The following is a 21,168-nucleotide window of genomic DNA, read 5'->3' as shown; positions in this document are numbered from 1 at the left end:
CTCGTGTTACGGCTCGAAGATAGTTGCTAATAAGGGACTCCACTTATGTATACATAGGGTCCCAGAGCACTTGCAGGTGTCTGGTGACCCTCTGCCGGGGCCTGGCTGGGAAGTTATAGACGTCGGTTGCCAGCGCTACCATAATGCCGGCTCCTCTATAAAGCCCAGAAAGGGATTCAGGCAACCTAAAGGATAACAAAAAGAACTCTCCTAGCTCCAAATCGTTGTGCCTCTCCCGCAGACACTAAATGTAAAAACTGAGTCACTGCAGCAGATGGGAAAGATTATAGAGGGGGTGAGTTGCAGACCCAATAGGTTAACTATTTAGTGCCTACTCCTCCACCCTCCTCTCTAATCCCAGAGTGTTGGAAGTGTTCCCCAAATAGGACGAAAGAGGAAATAAGTGTGATTATATGGAGACGAAACAAATACATAAATGGCCATACATGTATGAGATACATATCACCCTTACCACTGTCCACAGCCTGTACTTCCCGATCTACTGCGTCACGGACCATCAGCGGAGAGATAAAGAACTGCGCCCATCTGGGGAAACAATGGATCAATGGTAACTTTGAAATATTACACCTTATGGTTGTTGTGGATCATTAAGCATCAGAGCCGTAGCTAGACTTTTTGGTGCCCTGTGCCAGAAAGAGCATTGGCCCCCCTCATTGGCCCCCCTCATTTTTCAAAGGGACATGATGCACACAAAAAAGGGGAATGTACTCATGGGGAAGTGCCAGGGAAGAGATAGGGGGAGCCAGGAGATGCTGGGGATGAAATAAGAGGAAGCTACAAGTGAGAATGATAATAAACAGAAATTATACAGGCCCAAATAGCGCCCCCTGACCTGTGGTGCCTGTGCGATGGCACCGGCCGCACTACCCTAGCTACGGCCCTGTTAAGCATACTGTACTCACTTGTAGGTAACAGCAACAGATAGCACTTTTAATAGTATATGTAGTGTGCTTGTCAACAAGTAAAATGCCAACAAGCATTACGGGGATCTCTGAAGGCAGACACCGCAATATTGGAATTACCATCATGTTTAGCGGTATCCGGATGAAGGGTCGACAGACAAAAGGTCGGCAATGTATAGGTCGACTGGCAAAAGGTTGACAGGTACAAATGGTCAACACATCAATGGTCGACACACAAAAAGGTTGAAACGTGATTTATTTTGTTTGGGTTTTTTAAAATTTTTAAGGTTACGGGGTTAAGCATTTGGGGAGCTTTATGGTTAGGCTGCCGGAGGGGACAGTTAGGCACTAGGAGGAGGATTAGGTTAATTAATTAATCATTTGGTTAGGTTAATTAATCATTTGCAAACATTACAAAACACCAAACATGTCAACAGGCACACACAAATTCAATATTACCATAAAGTGCTGGTTGGCTGATAAAAGCCTCAAGTTCTACATTCAAAATGAATTGAGAAAATCAAGTAAAACATTTTAGAAAACTGAAATAAAATAAAACTAATGTTGTCCAGCTGCTGCATAAAAAGTCGCTACACTCCAGGGAGCTTCAACTAATATGGAGGTCGCTGCAGGCGGTAACGTTGGAGAGGAGCTACAAACACGTTCTAGATGTAAAGTGCCCGCACTCCTGGATCCATAGGGTTTACACCAAAGTCTGTAGAGAACCCCGATAGAACCCCTGATAGAACGTATTAGTTAACTTACCGGTCCAAAGCCTCCTTGAAATATTTTCTTTGTACATCAAACTGGAATATGGTGCGTTCAGAGTCTGTAGAGGCGTTGTCACTACCCCCGTGCTTTTTAAGGAAAGCATCAAAGCCATTCTCATCTGGGTATTTTTCACTGCCCATAAATACCACTGAGATAAAACAAGAAAATGTATATATTTGCGGAGCTCTGTTTTGTATCCTCTGCTACCCAAAGAACTTGCAGACCCAGATGTAAAAAGGGGTAAATAACAGTCACAACTATGGGCATGATTCATTAAAGATTGCATCTGCGATTGCAATAGCGATTACACAAGCAGTCTCACTGCGATAGTATGCTAATCCAATGCGATCACTATGCCGTCGCAGCACTACATAAGGACGCCCACTTTACCTTACACACATCCGTAATCCTTAGCAAGACTGCAAAACCATCGGTAACATCGAGTACCATCGTAGCCTCACACACACTTGCACAAGGTCTGACTTTACTCATTGCATCACAGTGAATAATTAATGCACGCCCCTGCAAACGTGTTCAAATGCTCTGGCACGCCTGCGTTTCGCTGACCACCTCCCACAAACGGCACTTCCTGTCAATCACTCTGCGATGGGTCTGCGTAGTCAGTGATCGCAGTCCCGGTGCCTGCACTGCGGTGCATACACATGCAGAATGCAACAATGGGTCGATTGTGTGCGTAATCGCTGTTACAATCGGTAATTAATCAGGCCCTATGATTAAAATCAAATAGTCCTAGACAGCTGTCCGTTTTCTAGTGTGTTTTATTTAGTTACTGCCTACTTAAACAGAAGGCTTTTTTCCACGCCAAGTTCCGTTGTGCTTTGTATACAGACACAGTCGCACACATATATTCAATGTTTTTTCCACGCCAAGTTCCATCATTTACTATATACAAGTGTCGCATGTCAAATTAATCAGTGTAGATTCCTAGTGGCATTACATTGCGACTAAGATGCATTTTTGGGGCGGAAAAACACTTGGCGCAAGCAGAGATGCGCGGGACCAGCTGGCCCACTCACGCCAGGTGTCTTGTGGCACATGGTGTATTGAAGCTAGATGTATGAGGACACAGCTGTATATTATGAACTAACCTACAAATAAAAGGTTAACCAAAAAATAAACAAACTACAGAGTCAGACAGCCTACTTAATTAAAGGATCAATCTATCTATGTTGTTTTAGGGAGGTAGTTACAATCCAAACAGTCAGGATACCAGCGGCTATAATGTCGTCGCCGGAATACTGACACCTGTCAGAATCCCGACCCCCAGCATCCCGATGGGAAGTAGTGGGGGTAAGGTTAGGCACTAAGGGGGAAGGGTTAGGTTAGGGAGCAGGGAGGGGGAGGAGAGAGGTAAGGTTTAGGCACTAGGGGGGGGTTAAGTTCTGGTACTTGGGGGGGGAGGGACGGTTAGGGAGATGGGGAGGGTTAGGATACTGACTGACAAGTGTCGGTACCATAATCCTGTCGGGCTGCTTGAGATCCTGAGCGCCGGCATCCTGTTCCCAACCCGTTGGTTTATGCCGGTGATGAGGAGCATATTATTCAGAGCCCTCATACGTATCCTTTAACAGAACAAGGATATTATTTAGTTAGGAAACCAACAGATCATGGAGCATGGAGCCCAAGCAGTAGTTTAAACTAGGACTGGTTAGTAAAGCGTGTGACAGAACCTCAGCATGCAGTCACAGATATTCAGCAGAGTAACATTTCACCAATTAAATATTATCATAAAATACAGACATGTATTAAGCTCCTCACCTTCTATACCCAACATAGCTGGTCCCTTTCTGTTTTCACACTTATCAGGGTTTTTTTACCATCACCAGCATCGCAACAGCAGGGGTGATTGTGGGATGTCAGACAGTAGCCAGTGATGGTGCCGCAGAAGGTACCTCCTCCTGCCAACTGCCCTCCTGCCAACTGCTGTGCGATAAAACGCCAGTGGTCTGAACCAGTCACTGCCACTGCAGGCAGTCGCCAAGCTACCCGTGCCTCCAACAGATACCAGGAATGGCACCAGAAGCGCTATTTGCAGTTAAGTGAGCCTGTTTTTACGTTACGGTCAGCCCTCTGCGCTAGGTCTCAAGTTGAAGCAACTGGCAGGGGGATAGCAAATTTTTAGGCCCAGAACGGAATTGTAATGCACTGTAATAGTGTATATTACAATGGCTGCTTTCTCATGAATATTGGTAAAAAGTAACCATAAGGTTTATGGGCTGCGCTCTTTCCTTGGTGGATTGGTTTTTGTTGTTATACAGGAAACTAATGTGTGAGATGCTGGATGTCTCTATACCTGCGTTAATCAGACATTGATATGAGACCTATTGTTAGCTGGAAAGCCTTTAATGTAATATTGATTTGCCTCAACAACATAAATGTAGTACTTATAGAACACCAGTGGGTCCTATGTGATGAGCTTAATTCTTATACAGTGTAAGGAAATGGTCAATGTTACAGTCACTGAAATGCTGATTGTGCTGTGACACGTAGCCTAGTGTCTTAGCGTGTAATCAGTGTCGTGGGTGGGGGGGGGGGGGGGTTTGCGTCAACACCTGTGAGGTGTCAATGTTTCTTCCTGCATGCAGTACTTTAAAGATAGTACCTTAAGTTCTCGTTGGAGAGCGGCGTCCCGTTTCTCTTGGAGTTGTAGGTGCACTTCTTCGTCCTGGTGTTGGGGACCTTTGGGTTGATCGGGTTTCTGTGGCTCAAATGGCTGTCTTCTCCTACCATGGGACACCTCCTCCGGTGTGCCGCCTTCTGGTTTTCCGTGGAGTTGTCCGTCTGGGGAAGTGCCTGGCTCTGGAGGTCGTTGCTACCTTTGGACCGTTTGGTGGGTCCGCTGCGAGTCTTCTTCCTCCGGCCTGAGCACTGCTGCCACCCGTCCTCCTTCTGTTCACTTCCGGGTCTTTTTCACGTGACTGCGGCTGCCGGGAAGTCGTGTTCACGTGACCGCGGCTAATCGCTATCCGTGCTTGTTTTGCTGGATGTATTGGTTGGGGGTTAGGGGTGTGGGGGTCGTGTCCCAAAGCGTTTCGGCTGTTCAGCCTTCCTCTGGGGATGTAATGAAAGGCTGAAACGGTCCAAAGGGAGCAACGACCTCCAGAGCCAGGCACCTCCCCAGACGGACAACTCTACGGAAAACCAGAAAAAGGCACACCGGAGGAGGTGTCCCATGGTAGGAGAAGACAGCCACTTGAGCCACAGAAACCCGATCAACCCAAAGGTCCCAACACCAGGATGAAGAAGTGCACCTACAACTCCAAGAGAGACGGGACGCAACTCTCCAACGAGAACTTAAGGTACTATCTTTAAAGTACTGCATGCAGGAAGAGACATCGACACCCCACAGGTGTTGACGCAAAACCCCCCCCCCCCAACCACGACACTGATTATACGCTAAGACACTAGGCTACGTGTCACAGCACAATCAGCATTTCAGTGACTGTAACATTGACCATTTGCTTACACTGTATAAGAATTAAGCTCATCACATAGGACCCACTGGTGTTCTATAAGTACTACATTTATGTTGTTGATGCAAATAGATATTACATTAAAGGTTTTCCAGCTAACAATAGGTCTCATATCAATGTCTGATTAACGCAGGTATAGAGACATCCAGCATCTCACACATTAGTTTCCTGTATAACAACAAAAACCAATCCACCAAGGGAAGAGCGCAGTCAGTAAACCTTATAGTTACTTTTTTACCTATACTATACCCCCAGGTCAGGGCGACCTGTAGCTTACTGCAGCACTACCCGAACCACCCACAAAGATCCAGTGCGCAGAGCCGATCCATTGTCCATTCTCATGAATATTGGTAACCACCAGTATGGAGTGTGTGAATTGTATACTAGATATCTAACACACGTGAGACTCACTGTGCTCCAAGAAGTGTGCTAATCCTGGCAGGTCCTCGGGATCGCTGAAACTTCCAACGCCAATACAAAGAGCAGCTGCAGACTGTAGATAAAGCAAGAAGAAAGCACTGAGCAGACTAAAGATGCTGAAGGCAGAAACACTAGAACACAGAGACATTGAGTCCCTGCAAATAAGACACTATATTAGTGCAGGGGTATTGTTTTGTTGGAATGGCCTCTGCTAGATATCACTACTGATGACCTGTTACTTCCTCATCTTGTGTTATCCTCTGTTATTGGATCTACTTGGGGTATTCGAGTGTATGCAGATGCAATTTTTCTTTTCATGCTTACTAGTTATATTGGTGTATTTGCTTACCCATTAATTGCCTGATCGCCCATCTCAAAGGTTTTCCATATATTAAAGTATTCCGCAAAGGATATGTCCACTTTAGATTAAGATTCCTAAGTAGTTCTAACAGTATAAAGGCATAATATCTGTTCTTGAATCATGTGACATACTGACATCATTTTAAAAATATCATACATATAACCACCACTTGGCAGGGAAAACTCCTTAAGCTATTTTCCATGGAGCCTAAGGTAAATATTTTATTCTAGGCAAACAGAATATACTGTAGACTATCAACCGCCTGCAGCTGTCATCATTACTGTTCACAGTACCAGCTTTTCAGTGCAGCCCTTCTTCTGTCTTGTATACAGGCTGTCTGACTCTTTCTGTTCATCATCATCTTCTTCTTCTTCATCATCTTCATCATCATCCTCACTCTCATCCTCACTGTCATCCTCAGTCTCCCACTGCTCATCATCGTTGTCTTCCGCATCCGAGGATTCAGGGACAGTGACACCCGGTGAGGTCATATCAGAGATGAGCAGGGCTCTAAGACCATTCTCTAGCTGAATAAACCTGCAGTGATATAGAGGAAAGGATAAGGAAAAAATAATTAAGGCGAATGTTAACCTTACTCTGGTGGAACAAAGGGGCCGATTCAGACCCGGACGCTAAGCCGCAATCGCTCGTATCCAAAAGGGGCTGGGTATGCAAATTCCGCGATCGCACCGTCTGGCGTAAGGAAGCCTTCTATGTCTTAGAGAGCGACGGCAGAGTGAGCTCACGCCGATGTAAAGACGCCCACTTTTCTTTCTTAGTACACGTCATCTCCAGGAAGTGTATGATCAGTAACATCGATAACCATCGGACCTGCATGCAGCGCTTGCAGGTCTACCCCGCCGCAAGCACTGCGATCACTGCAAGCTGAAATACAACGTGACGTGTACAATGACGCTTCCATGCTATGGACGCCCATTAAACGCCATTTTGACGCCCAGACACGCCTGCGTTCGCACTACCACCCCCCGTTCACAAGCACCTTCCCGTTACCACCCACAAACGGCACTGTCAAGTCACTCAAAGTAGCGTCCAGTCTGTGTACTACGAGCGCATGATTCCCGAGCGCAGTGAGTGACTCGCGCATGCGCAAATTGACGTGTGCAAAGACAGGCAACAATTGCCCATAGCAAGCGAACGTCCTGGTCTGAATCGGCCCCTAAGTGCACAAATGTGGATTAAATGCGCAAAAAGTCAGGTACATGGTAACTTCATCCTCACTAAATTATATAGGGGAGATTACATTGTAAGCGATGGGAATGAAACGCCATCAAAACAGTAACATCGCTAATTTTCCCTCAAGCCCCAAACAGGTTTGCAGGAAAATTAGTCATGTTGGGTTATCATATTCTACAAAGACGTGTGGCACATTGCATAGTACCCAATCTCCCACAAAAACCTTGGGACCAACCTGGTTCCGTTAGCTGTAGTTTTGTGCAAATTAATTGAAATAAAGTTGTTGGGGTTTTTTTGCTGTGTGTTATATAATATAAAACACAGGACTAGAAATCCAACCAGTAATACGTCATCACTAATCGTTTAATACTAAGTTGCATAAATAACAGCTAAGAGCCTCATTCAGAGGTGTACTCTATTCCGATGTTCGCACAGTTCAGCGATTATCGGTCGACCGCGCATGCGCCATGCTACCTCTGCAACACCGCTCGCAGGGATACTCTTGAATATACAAAGCGAGACTGAGAACTACTAGGGTAGGGCCCGTGTCTAATGATTGTGCATTTTATATACTGTATGCAATTAGGTTATTGCTTGTGACAAGCCGCGTTTTATTGGCCCACTCCCGGGAGTTATTAATGCGTTAATTGAATAAATATTCTCTTTTATAATTGAACATGATATGTGTCAGTGCAATCGCACTGTCTGATGAAAGGATGCCCTCTATGCCTTAGCGACCTCTGTTTCTTAGCACAAGTCATCTCCAGGAAGTGTGATTGACCGGTTACATCGAGAGCCATCGGAACTGCACGCAGCACTTGAGGTAGACCCTACCCCACCGCAGTGAGTGACTTGTGCATGCGCATATTGAAGCATATGCAAACGGGCGATTATCGGCCATAGCATGCGTTCGCGGCTTAGCGTCCGGGTCTGAATTAGGCCCTCTGTTCCTCCTTGGCGATTTATATATGCTACTGCTGTAGCATTGTCCGACTGAATTCTTATTGGTTTCCCCAGAAGTAGGTCTTCTGCCTTCCTTAATGTTTTCAGGACTGCTCCTAGTTCCAACACACTGATGGGGAGCCTGGTTTCCTTCTGGGACCATGACCCCTGAAAATGGTGGTTTTCCATGATCGCCCCAAAACCCTGGAGACTGGAATCTGTGGTGATCACTATCCAGTCCAGGGAAAAAAGAAGCTTCTGCCTTTGTTCAGGTTTTCCACATAGGTCTACCAACTGAGACTTGTCTCTAGAGACAGGGTATTGAACTGTTTTTATAGGTGATGGTTGGAACCTGACCAACCCCTTAAGATGTTTAATTGGAACATTCTGGATTGGAACCATATTGGATAGATTTAAATTAAAAGACCATCTTCCCTAACAGTTTCATGCAACAATGACCTGAAAGACTTCTGAGTCCTACAATCCTCTTCACTAGCTTCTTTCTGTTTCTGATCTTTTCCTCTGTCAGACACATTCTGGACAATTTTGTGTGTAATTTTAGACTCAAAAATTCAATTTATCGACTGGGAATCAACCTGGATTTCTTCCAATTGACAACCCAACCATGGTACTGTAAATCTTCAGTCAGATCTCCTAGAAGCACTGGAAGTGCCTCTCCTAACTCTGCTTTGAACAGTAAATCGTCCTTGATGTCTATGCATGCCAACACCTCATTTGCTTCCATCCCATTGATGACAGACAAATTCAGTATGGAGTCTAGAAGGTCAATTTTTTAACCTTGAATTTAACTTATTTAAGTTTAAGATTGGTCTGTGACTGCCATCTGGTTTCTGAACCCCCATCCTTCTTTGGTAATTTAGTACATGGATGATTACACCTGAATTCAACAGACTCTTTGTGACCTGATTGAAGGCTATATATTTCTGTCTGACGGCCATCTTATTGCAAAGAATCTTCTCGGAGTTGGACCCGAGATTCTGATAATATAACCTCTTTCTATAATGTATTTTACCCACTTGTCTATGGAAGACAGCCTGCACTGGTCTCTGAATGACAGTAAACGGGGAACCTACCCGAGCAACCTCTGGGTGTATATACCCCCCTGTCCCCATCCCCATCAAACAGACTTGCCCTGAGTCTTTTGAAGTCTGTTTTCCCTGATATTTTCTAACGGACCTAGACATCCCTCTGACACCGAAGCCTCTGGTCGGGGAAAACTGCAACTTTCCTGGAATGGTCTGAGTAGTCTGAACGTTAAAAGATGGACGAAAAGTTCTATTCTTTGTTGTAAAATATTTCTTCAAAAGGTAAAGAGGAACTCTTTCCTTCTATAGCCTCAGAAATTATATTATCTGATTCAAAAACAAATATCCTTTCTTTCACTTTCTTTCTTTCTTTCTTTCCCATGCCTTTAACCACATTACTCACCTGGCAACCACTGCTAGACCCGATATCTTAAATTGCATAACATAGGTATCTAATGCAACCTCATGTCACCACAAGTACTCTACTTCCTGTTCTGAGTTTTTTAGTTATGGATAAATACTGAGATTTATATTATCATTTAAACCAAGGACCTGACAAACTGCTTTGACTAAGGCCCTGATTCAGAGATGGAAGGACTTGCTGAGCCGCACAGAAGCAGCTGTGCATTTCTGTCCATCGAAAATACAAATGCAGCAGCGGGGTGTCTGAAGAAAACACCTTCTTGTTGCAAATGCGATCCCAGCTTGCAAGGCCAGAAAATGTGTATCCACTGACGCAGACCCTGGCCTCATCCGTCCCAGAAAATGGGGTGACACGCCCCCGTTTCCAGGTACGCCCCAGCAGACTCGCAGATGGAGGTCTGCACATGTGCAGTACACATCCTGTGCATGCACAGTCCTCTAACAATCGGAGAGGTGTGATAACCATCTCGGAATCAGGCCCTAAATCATCTACAGCCTTTGCACCAGGGGTGGGGAACCTTTTTTCTGCCGAGGGCCATTTTGATATATATAACAACATTCATGGACCCGATGCAGGCCACGACCCTCCGTGTGACATCACATGGGGGCGGGGCCACAATGGCTGGTGATTACAGTAATGCCTGGAGCATCCTGAGGATGCTCCGGGGAGCTGTAAGGGCAGCAGTGTGGCCATCTGAAACGTCCTAAGGACACTCCAGGCGGCACTGCTGCATAGATTCTGGCTGCAGGATGCTATTCTAGGCACCCTGCTAGCCAGATGAGGCAAACAAAAAAAAGCTCCCCTGGGCGTGAGGTTCCCCATCTCTGCTTTACACCAACACGGTCTTCAATGATACTGATTCATCTATAACAGAATTGTACAAGTGACCATCTTCTTCAGAGGAGACTCAGAAACCCTCGTCACTCTCTCAACACAATGACTCTAGTGGCCAACATTTTATCAAGAGAGAGATGTCCTTCCTAAGCCCAGGGCTGTCCCTTCCATGGTTCTGGCCCAAGATGGAACCACCCCATGTGACACCATCCCAGGTCCCTCTGAATGGTTATCTATTAGTATAGTATTCTGCTCAATCTTGGATACAAACTGGGAACCAGATACATTTTGATTACACAAAATTAGACAATTCTTCCCTCATAACAGAGGCTACAGACAGTGCAAATGATCCAGGCTGGCTAATCCACTGAGCCAGCCAAAGTTTCTGGAACCTGATTCAGTATTTCATCACAATTAGTTCTGAGGTACCACACAGCATATATACAGAACAGCCCTATTCCTTAGCCCTTAATGAAAAACTTAGAAGGGATTAGATCGGCGGAGCTTCAATACCACTAAAAAGCTAGCTTCTTACGGGACCGATTCAGAAATGTAGCGCAATGCCGATATTTACGCAGATCGAACAATTGTTTGCTATTGTGCATGCGTGTAAGCAGATTGTTTTGCGATTACGCACGGACGTCAGCTTTTGGGGGGAGGCAACAGGAGGGGGGGGGGCTAGTCAAACGCAGGCATGCCTGACCATTTAAATGGGGTTTCATGGGCATGCATAAATTAGCTACTGTGATCTCCTTCGCAGCATGAGAGCACACAGCGTGTCAGGAGAGTCGCAGTGCTTGAGACAGGTCAGGCTTGCCGCATATGCTGCATGACTGGCCAGACAGACAAGAACAAGAAAAGAAAGCAGAGGGTCTCCCTATACTTGGGTAAGCTTTGGACACATTAGCATATTTTCCCAGCTGTGTTCCGTGTGAAATCTCAGATGCGATCGCATTAGCGTCCATCTCTGAATCACGTAATAAGAGCTGACGCCCGCACTAACCCCATGGTCATGAAGTGTCCCCCAGATGAAGAAAAAAGAAAGTGTTCTAACCAAAGCTCACAAGAAACAGACACTGGTATTTAAACTGTAGGCGTCATCGTTGTACATAGAGTGTAGTGTGATGCAAACAAATGGTAATAGGATGTAAAACTGCAAATTTATAATAATGACTAGCCCATTAAGGTATTTCTAATTGTCTACATTGTGCAATAATTGGGCCAACCAGCTAATTCTTGACTGGTCTCTCCGATCTCTGCGCAGTGTGTACTCAGTACCTGGAGACAACGGTCCTTCACAAACCCATCAGATCAGCTTCCGACATCTGGAGTGCTGCATGACATTTGTCTGTCCCGATGAATCGATATAGTAACACAAATGCGGTCTGTACAAGATCGGCCAGACAGAGGGCCTGATTCAGACCCGCTTGCAAGCGGGTCAATGGTGGGCCATTGCGCACGCGCATGCGCGAGCGCTCCGGGGATCGCTACAAGACGGGGGCAGCTGTCGATGTTGATCGACAACTCGCCCCGTTTTTTGTAGACGGGGAGGGGGGATGGCTGCACAAACGGAGGCGTTCCCGGAGGAACACCAGCCGTTTGTGGGCAGCCCTACTAACATCACTAGTGATGTCAGTAGTGGACTTCCTGCTCTATTAGAGCAGGAAGTCCACTCGGGCTTGCGAGACCTGAGACCCTACCACAGGATCTCCTCGCAAGCCTGATGGTCGCGATAATCGCGACCATCGCCAGGCCACACGCACACGCTGTGGGTGGTCACCCACAGCTGTGCAAGCGGCCTGGAGGCCGGTCAAAAAAAAAAAATAGGGACGCCCTGATTCAGAGCGAGAGCACGCAAATAGCATGCGCCTCTGAATCAGGCCCAAAGTACATTTTAAAAACGACACCTCAACAACATTTATCATTCAGAAACGATCGATAAAATGTGTAAATTCATAGAATGTTCCTATTACTTATCTGGTGTGTACCTAGTTTTACACTAGGCTAATCAAAGCTGTAAAGTGCTTTGTAAATATTTAGGCATAATAAAAATGTTACTATATGATAATAAACAAATAAACAGGATCTGCAATAACAAGAGATATGGTAAGAACTTACCTTTGTTATCTCTGTTTCTACGAAGTCTATAGGGTCCACAGGCTTGACCTTGGGGTATAGGTTGGGAACCAATTCGGGCACCACGCAGTTAAAGCTTTTAGCTCCCAGGATGCACTGGGTCCACTCTCCCTATAACCCCACCCCCAAGCCAGAGGCACCTCAGTTTGTAAGTAGCCAAAGGCCGGAGGAGGAGAGAAAAAGAGAGAGAAAACTGGAACACTCAATAACCATACTCACCGAAATGGGAGACGGAAAACCGGTGACCAGCCACACAGCCCATATGAAGCCAGGTGCGTCAGGGCGGGCGCCCTGTGGACCCTATGGACTTCGCAGAAACAGAGATAACAAAGGTAAGTTCTTACCATATCTCTTGTTTTCTACTTCAGGGTCCATAGGGGGTCCACAGGGTTGACCTTGGGGATGTCCCAAAGCAGTTCAACCAAGGGTGGGGACGCTCCTGTGCTGAGAGGAGAATCCGTCGCCAAAAAGGAAGCATCCTGAGAGGCAAAGGAAACCAATGCCTAGAACCTTAAAAAGATGTGGACAGAAGACCACGTGGCCACCTAGTAAGGCAAAACAGCCGAGGCGCCACAGCGAGCCGCACACGAGGGTCACATGGCCCGAGAAAAAACAAGCATCAACAACAGGAAGGCCTACCCATGGGTAGGCCCCTGAGGAAGACCTACGAGGCCATCCAAGCCAACATTTGGTTATAGGCCGGCCATCCTTTCCTGTGAAAACCAGAAATCTCAGACCACCAATAAGGAGTCCGATTTCCGTAAGGAACCTGAACGGATCACATAAATCCAAAGAGGCCAGACCACAGTCAATGAGGCCACACCAGCCGAGAGGACTGGGGACAGAATGGCCGTACCATAAGTTCCAGAATAATATGGAACCTGAAAACCACTAAGAAGAAACACAGGGCGAGAGCAACTCCCACCCTGACATGATGCCCTCCAGAAGAGGGAGCCACATGAGAACGCTCCCAATTCAGACACTCTCCTAAGCAATAGACCATGTAATGGCTATCACAACCAGCGGTTCCATTGACTGTCCCCGGAGGTAACGAAGAACCACTACTTACTCCCAAGGAGTCCCTAGGGAGGACAAATGGAGGCATAATCAAGAAAACACTCCAAAGGATGAACTGGATACCAGAGTGAAGCAATTCCATATCTTAACCATACTGACAGTGTAGAGATCCGCACTGTCAGGAAGACCAGGCCAAGTGTAAAACCCAAGCCAGCCGGAAGGAATGCCAGAATATCTGGAAATCCTGGACACCGGAGGATTGTATCGACAGGTACAATACCATAAGATTTATGGCTGCCACAGTTTGTGGTAGGTCCCAGCAAAAGCTGATCCATGTGCTCTAATCATTCCAACGATGACAAAGCCAGGGAAGCCGTAAGACCACTGTAAGGACACAGTCAAAGACAAACGACCCAGGTCCAAGGCAAAACCAAGGACCCTGAGACAACAGGTCCGGGCAGTGAAGCATCAGGGATGGAGTATCGATGTAGAGACTCCGAAGATCCAAGTACCCCTGACATCTGGGGCAATCAGGAGCCACCAGCAGGAAAGCATCTCCGTCTCGATTGAAAACACTTCCAAAGACCTCGAGGAAGAAGGGAGACCGGAGAACACAGGTACACAAAGTGGAAGGACCACTTCACCGACAAAGAGTCGCTGAAGTTTGCTTCAGAATCCCCAGAGCTGAACTGTAACACCATAGTGTGATAAAGTCAGAAGGCCATGAGGGTCACCTCAGGGGGGCCCCCCCTGCTCACCAGGAGATGAAACCTCTCTTGGGGAAGAGACTAGTCCCCGGGATGCACGTCGTGACGGCTGAGGACTCCCGCTTCCCAATGGAGAGCTCCTGAAATGAACGCTGCCGAGATGGTCGGGAGGAGACCCTCGGACTATGTCCGAATATGTGACATACCTGTCATTGCCACCCAACGAACAGTGTTGCTAAAAAGGAAGCCACTGTCCTGACCCTGTCGGACTGAACCTTTTCAGGTTCACCGGGAAACAAGAGTTATGCCAGAGTAAGTTAATTGACAGGGTGGAATCGACAGACGTCCAACTGCACTGAAAAGGATTCGATCCAGACACTGTCCCTAGCAAAGAAAACCCTGGACGAGATGGCCATAGCCACCCGGACAGGGACCGACTTGCCTCCGGAGAGAGCATCATCGTTTGAACAGTTATCCGACAGAAAAAACTCATTCCATCTGGAGATGAGCCAATTATGGAAAGGCCTGGAATGGAACTGAGCCCATTCCACCATGCATCCCAGAGTGTAAAGACATCTGTCGACTGCGCAGACAACCATGTACTCCTAATGGAAGAGAGGAGATTCCGTCTTACGCCAGAAGAATTCTCAGATTCTGAGAATCCAGCAGGGATCCTAGATGAAGAATACCCAGAGAGGGATGCAGGGAGGACTTTTTCCCCGTTGATTAAACGTCTGCACCCTGAAGAAGCCACAGTCATCCTGACCTGGCCGTAAAGTACCCCGGTGATCCCGCTAAGAGCAGGAGGCCGTCCAGGTACAGGAGCATTGGGATATACTGAACAGAAGAACTGTCAGAAAATCCAAAACGCTGGTAAACCCCTGTGGGGCTGAGGACAGTCCCAACAGGCAGAGCCCGAAAAATTGTAAGTGTTGCTGTGATACAGCAAACCTCAGCCCATGCTGAGGAAAGGTCTCTGTAAGTACCCGTAGGCACGCGTCCTGTATATCCAGTGATACCCTAAAGTCCCCAGGTTCCAAACATCGTATGATGGAGCATAGGGATTTCCTCCTGAGCCCAGGTAGCTTTAGGAACTGGTTCAGGGAATTGAGACAGAGAATAGGCCAAAGAGGACCATTCAGCCACCGCACCAGAAAGAAAACAGAACAACCAGTCCCTCACTGAGATAGTGGGGATGGCCTAATTAGCTCCGCTTACCGCAACAACTGCATAGCTTTCTGGATCTGTAAGGCCCTTGTAAAGAGGGCGTACCCTCCTACCCACGTAGCCGCGGCAACTTGACACTAATACCGGGCGAACTGAGAAAATCGGTATCTCCCAGTTGTAGGCCTGTCCCGTCAGACTGAAGAGATATCCGTAGGTTCAGAAGCAGGATCGGCTGGCAGTCCAGGCCTGCTCGGTACTGGATATGTCGGCCCTTGTAGATGCCGACAGTCTACGACGAAACAGACCTTTAGGCTGACCCAGAGGACAAAAAAAGACTTAACAGACTTAGTCTGAGGCCTTGTAGTGGGCATAGCTGAAAGCGGTAAACTTGTCGTTAGTAATACTGCCAATGTTACTACAATCTTGTCAAGGTCAGGACCAAACAATATCAACCCTAAAGATGGTATCTGCACCTCTGCATTCCCAGAGCGCAGCCATAGGGTATTACGGAGGATACAGTCGCAGCCGGAACTCTGAAAGTTAGGAGACTGGTATCCAATATAGGCATTTCCACCTATGACAACAGCATATATTACGTGAGCGACCAAATACATTTGAACCCCCGACGTGTTGGAGGGGAAAAAACGTTACAAATGCATCAACCCAATATGCAATAGTATTAACCAACCATGCTATAGCCATGGTAGGATGGGTAACAACTCCTGAAAGCAAGTATACTGATTTCAGGCAGAGTTACCACCTACGGATCCGAAGAATCCGACCACGCAGGAATGGGAGGCGTAGTAACGTCTGTAATCAGACGAGTAACACGCCCATCCCCCCCAGGAGGGGCTCGTGATGACCCTCAGGGAATTTGGGACAGGAGACCAAACACTGTTGTAACACCTCCTATCTGGCAACAGCCAGAGTCCCGCTATGCGATCCACCCGCTAGTCAGCAACAGGTAACCCGAAGGCACGCAATACTGAGGGTGTATGATACAGGTGCAGGTCAACATTCACTCTAACCAGAATGGACCTGCTACCAGCCCTAAAGCAGGGATAATAATACCTGAAATAGACTTCCCCCCGTGTAAGAGGGAAAGAGCCCCGAACAGTACCCAGTTCACGGCAGAGCCAACTGGGAAGTAACCACAGGGCGTCAACCACGCCAATTAGCGTTTCGTAGAAAATGACATCCACCCAGGGTGGCTGTTGTGGTAATCCCTGCAAGGGGAATGACAGACTATTGTGGCACCAGGGGGAATTCATATACTGCGAAAAACCCCTGCAGGGAGCGGTAGTCTGTGTCACAGGGGAAGAGTGCAAGAAGCTGCGAGATACCCTGAGATGAAAAGGGCAGTATGGTGAAGTAACCCCAAGTGAGGTACAACAATGGGGCCCGCCCGGCGATCCGCAATTGAGAGGATCCCGAGAAAACAAACCGCCCAAGGGGGTCGTGAAAGAGGCCGGCACCAGATGACGCCACATACAGAACCCTTTATGAGTCAAATCCTCCGCACTAACACCTGCAGCACATGACTTGCAGGATAGTAAAAATGGGTGCAGTATAACGCTCTATCTCCTGGTCAGACATATCTGACCAATCTTGGCGGAAATATTAAGCAGCGCCATACTGGTCCTGACTGATGCCAAAAATTAGCTGCAGGGACCCATTTTCAGCGTATGCAACACACAGTTCCATCTAAAATATGGCAACGTGCAGCACGCAACAGTATGTGACAAACCACACAAATATTAACGAGTATATAAATGTGAGGTCTCAGAACCACCCTAAGTACAGCTGCATTAGGGCAGATAAAGAAAAGGGATAGATATACACTGACAGGTGAGAGAATAAAGTACAGTCAGCACTAGCATAAGTCACATACAATGCAGATATATACATATATACATAAACATGTCATATAATATACTGCACTATTACACTGCATTCAACTGCCCAGAGTCAGTGTCTGGGAAGGCTACAGCGCTGTGTACACTGACCTGATGGTGAGGTACGCAGGGGGACTGGACTCACTGCCATCCTGAGAGATTTCTGCTGCACCACAGAGATAAAAAGGCCGCTGGAGACCTCAGAGGAAGCGTGGCCCGCGGAGGAAGCAGCTCAGCGACGCCAGACTATGGATACTGAAAGGCGCGCTGAGCTGAGGGGAGGAGCCGCTGTAACAGGGAAGGCTGCCTCCCCTGGCCGGCTATTAACCCCCGGGACGCCGGCTCCCTGCACCGATCGTTAAGTCCCTGGTGGTCTAGTGGACACACGGGGTATGGGGGGCCCGCCGCCACTGCCGGCGCCTCCGGTCTGTCCCCTGAGACCGGAGGCACAGGACTGCATTTGAAATGCGCGGATCACCGCAAGCGGTGATCCGTGACCTTACCTGCTCTCCGTGGATCCGGCAGCAGTCCTGGGCGCCCGCAGAGTCCGGCTAGTACAGACTCTGGGGTCCCGCTGAGATCCCCAGATCTGTACTGGCGTCTCAGCGCCAGCGGGGTGACGGAGCGGCAGCTTAGACGTCCTATGGACAGTCTGACGCTGCCGCTCTGAAGAGTCCAAAGTCCATGAAAAAACTTTGTCCCTAAAAAAATAAAATAAGCTTAGGGGCTGCTAATCAGCTCCCCCTGCGCTAACGGTGACCCGACTCCGGCCGGGCACCAACTTAAACTGAGGTGCCTCTGGCTTGGGGGTGGGGTTATAGGGAGAGTGGACCCAGTGCATCCTGGGAGCTAAAAGCTTTAACTGCGTGGTGCCCGGATTTGGTTCCCAACCTATACCCCAAGGTCAACCCTGTGGACCCCCTATGGACCCTGAAGTAGAAAAAACATATTTTAATTTCTGTATAATCAAGCCCAACGAGCCAAAGCTTTTGGTTCCCGAGATATAACTATTTCAGGTATTTAGAAATACAGCAGTGTTATATACAGCAAGTGGATTGACACAGTCAGAGACCTTTTTGTTTGTTTCTCTATAAAACTAGGGATTAAGAGATGATGGGGTGTAAGTACATTTGCTCTAAATAGGGTGGCGTGCTCTGCCGTGCAGAGTTGTTTGGTGTGTATGCTGCTCAATGGGATGGAGAAACCCCTAGGGGGGAGATATTCTGTGCTGAACGTTCCAGTGACAAGGGGCTAAGTATCACTTTTGTCCAGGTCTATTGCAGCGCACACACATAGCACATCCATTACAGCACAGCACTGTAGTGTAGTGTCCGGGTTACTGTGCCTCAGACATGTCTGTGTGACCTAACCCATAAGGATCTGTGCGACTGTTATCACTTCATGTTTTTGGGAGCATTTAATATTGAGGAGTTTTCGGCAATGTGGACACAACATTATGTGATCTAGGCTCACTGCAGTAATCTGGAAACTGTATTAACTAAGTATATTCTCAGCTGAAATTCTCCATTTCCTGTTTTGTGCTTCAATTTGCGCTACTTTATGTACACATGCTGCTATATAGCCTCTCATTCTATACACACAAATTAATTATATTTCTTTTTCTATTTGTCAACTAGAAATATTCAGAGAAATGTACAATATTTAGCTAGTTCAGAAACACAAAAGGGGGAATTCAATTGTCTTTGTGGGGATGTAGCTTAGGTTAAGTGCCCGGAACTACTTAACTATTGACTGTATTGCGCCCGGCACTTAACCCGGGAGATGCACCTTACAGCGACTAATGCCTGGGGTTCAGGTGCAGTAAACTGCTTCTCTCTGCTTAAATGCTGGGCGTGATGCTGTTACCACATGTGGTAACACTGCGACTAGTCCCAAGGAACTAGATAGTCTGGATTTCTGCTAGTACCTCAGAAGGGTGCAAGCAGAAATCTGCTAGTCGCAGATTTACCGCATGGCCAATTCAATAGCTCCAGGCACTTAACTGAAGAGTTACATCACCATGAAGAGAATTGATTGCCCCATAGTAAGAAACAAAAGCGAGACCCAGCGATGCGTGATGTCAGAGAGAGATATCGAGAACACGGTGTAAGAGACGTCAAGGACAAAGAGATAGGTGGGAGGAGTGAGGTCAGTGAGAGAGAGAGAAATCAGAACGGGAAGAGTGGCCTCAGTGAGAGAGAAGGCAGGCAGGGACGGAGTGACGTCAGAGGAAGAAATCAGGGAGGGGAGGAGTGACGTCAGAGGAAGAAAACAGGGAGGGGAGGAGTGACGTCAGAGGAAGAAATCAGGGAGGGGAGGAGCGACGTCAGAGGAAGAAATCAGGGAGGGGAGGAGTGACGTCAGAGGAAGAAAACAGGGAGAGGAGGAGCGACGTCAGAGGAAGAAATCAGGGAGGGGAGGAGCGACGTCAGAGGAAGAAATCAGGGAGGGGAGAAGCGACGTCAGAGGAAGAAATCAGGGAGGGGAGAAGCGACGTCAGAGGAAGAAATCAGGGAGGGGAGAAGCGACGTCAGAGGAAGAAATCAGGGAGGGGAGGAGCGACGTCAGAGGAAGAAATCAGGGAGGGGAGGAGCGACGTCAGAGGAAGAAATCAGGGAGGGGAGGAGTGACGTCAGAGGAAGAAATCAGGGAGGGGAGGAGCGACGTCAGAGGAAGAAATCAGGGAGGGGAGGAGTGACGTCAGAGGAAGAAATCAGGGACGGGAGGAGTGACGTCAGAGGAAGAAATCAAGGACGGAGGAGTGACGTCAGAGGAAAAAATCAGGGTCCGGGAGGAGTGATTGCAGAGGAAGAATCAGGGACGAGAGGAGGGGTTCGGTATTTAGTGTAATTCATTATGTCGACATTGAACATGTCAAAATTCATCATATTGACACTGCTTTTAAATTAATGTGTCTATCCCGAACCTTAATGGTAACCATAGTGCTAACCCTAATGCAAACATTCTCGTGTCTGCATTGTCACTGTTGACCTCATGACTGCATCCCCGGCAATAGTGACATCAGAGAGAGGGCAGGGGACTTGAGGAGTGACGTCAGAGGAGGAAGGCAGGGGCGGGAGGAGTGACGTCACAGGATGAAGGCAGGACAGGAGTGACCACTGAGGGAAGACCGGCTGAGGGGAGTGACGTCAGAAGTGGAACACATAAAAGCCTGCGATACTAACCGGTATTTCTTGGGGTCACTGGGAGACTTAACAATATCGGGGTCCTCCGTATTGTCCCCTGCACGCGTCTCCTCCCGGGCCCCGGTGTTCTCGCCCTGGGTGGCCGGGGACGGGCGGGCGCCCTTGTGGTGGTTTTTGGCGAGCATGTCTCCGCGCTGACTCAGTGCCCAGAGTTTGCCAGCACCCGGTGCCCCAGCTCAGGCCTCCACAGTCTCAGTGCCGGGGGCCGGGACTCAGGGCTCCAGCCAATCACAGAGCGCGGAGGGGATCACGTGGTACGGAGCGAGCCAGCCAACCAAGTGCGGGCCGCACAGAGGACCAATGACAATGCGCTGTGCGGCCGCGTGATGTCTTCCAGGAAGTGGGAGCACGTGGTTTTTGCTGCGGGGAGCAGCGCAGCAGATTTGTCTCAGTCAGGAACGCACATAGAGACGGGGATCTCCTGGCAGCGGCCGATCTGTGTCACCTGTGCATGTACCCGGATGTGCCTATAGCGTTAAACCAGGGGGGCAGCAGTAGCAAGGCTCTTACCCTTAACTCTAGCTCTCACAGCAGCTTGAGAGCTGCAGTGTATCTGAGTAATCCTAAATTCTTTATGCTGCTTCTTTGTACGGAGATGCTTGGATTTGCAAAACCACAGGTGGGCTTGTTG

General features: G+C 47.9%; 1 protein-coding gene across 1 annotated transcript in view; it reads right to left on the bottom strand.

The window, feature by feature from the left end:
• NRDC (nardilysin convertase) overlaps positions 1-20,807 on the bottom strand; it is an 86,155-nt gene extending 65,348 nt beyond the window's left edge. Inside the window, exons 1-5 of the mRNA XM_088458306.1 lie at positions 20,517-20,807; positions 6,263-6,506; positions 5,600-5,681; positions 1,689-1,842; positions 473-546 (exon numbers count right to left, since the gene is read on the bottom strand). Coding sequence (XP_088314432.1) covers positions 473-546; positions 1,689-1,842; positions 5,600-5,681; positions 6,263-6,506; positions 20,517-20,662 — 700 coding nt within the window. The 5' untranslated portion in view covers positions 20,663-20,807. The remainder of the gene's footprint in view (positions 1-472; positions 547-1,688; positions 1,843-5,599; positions 5,682-6,262; positions 6,507-20,516) is intronic.
• Between the last annotated feature and the right edge of the window lie 361 nt (positions 20,808-21,168).

This window comes from Taudactylus pleione, unplaced genomic scaffold (genome assembly GCF_031769625.1).
Source record: "Taudactylus pleione unplaced genomic scaffold, aTauple2 ptg000824l, whole genome shotgun sequence".
Taxonomy (NCBI): domain Eukaryota; kingdom Metazoa; phylum Chordata; class Amphibia; order Anura; family Myobatrachidae; genus Taudactylus; species Taudactylus pleione.
This window is presented reverse-complemented; position numbering and strand designations above follow the sequence as displayed.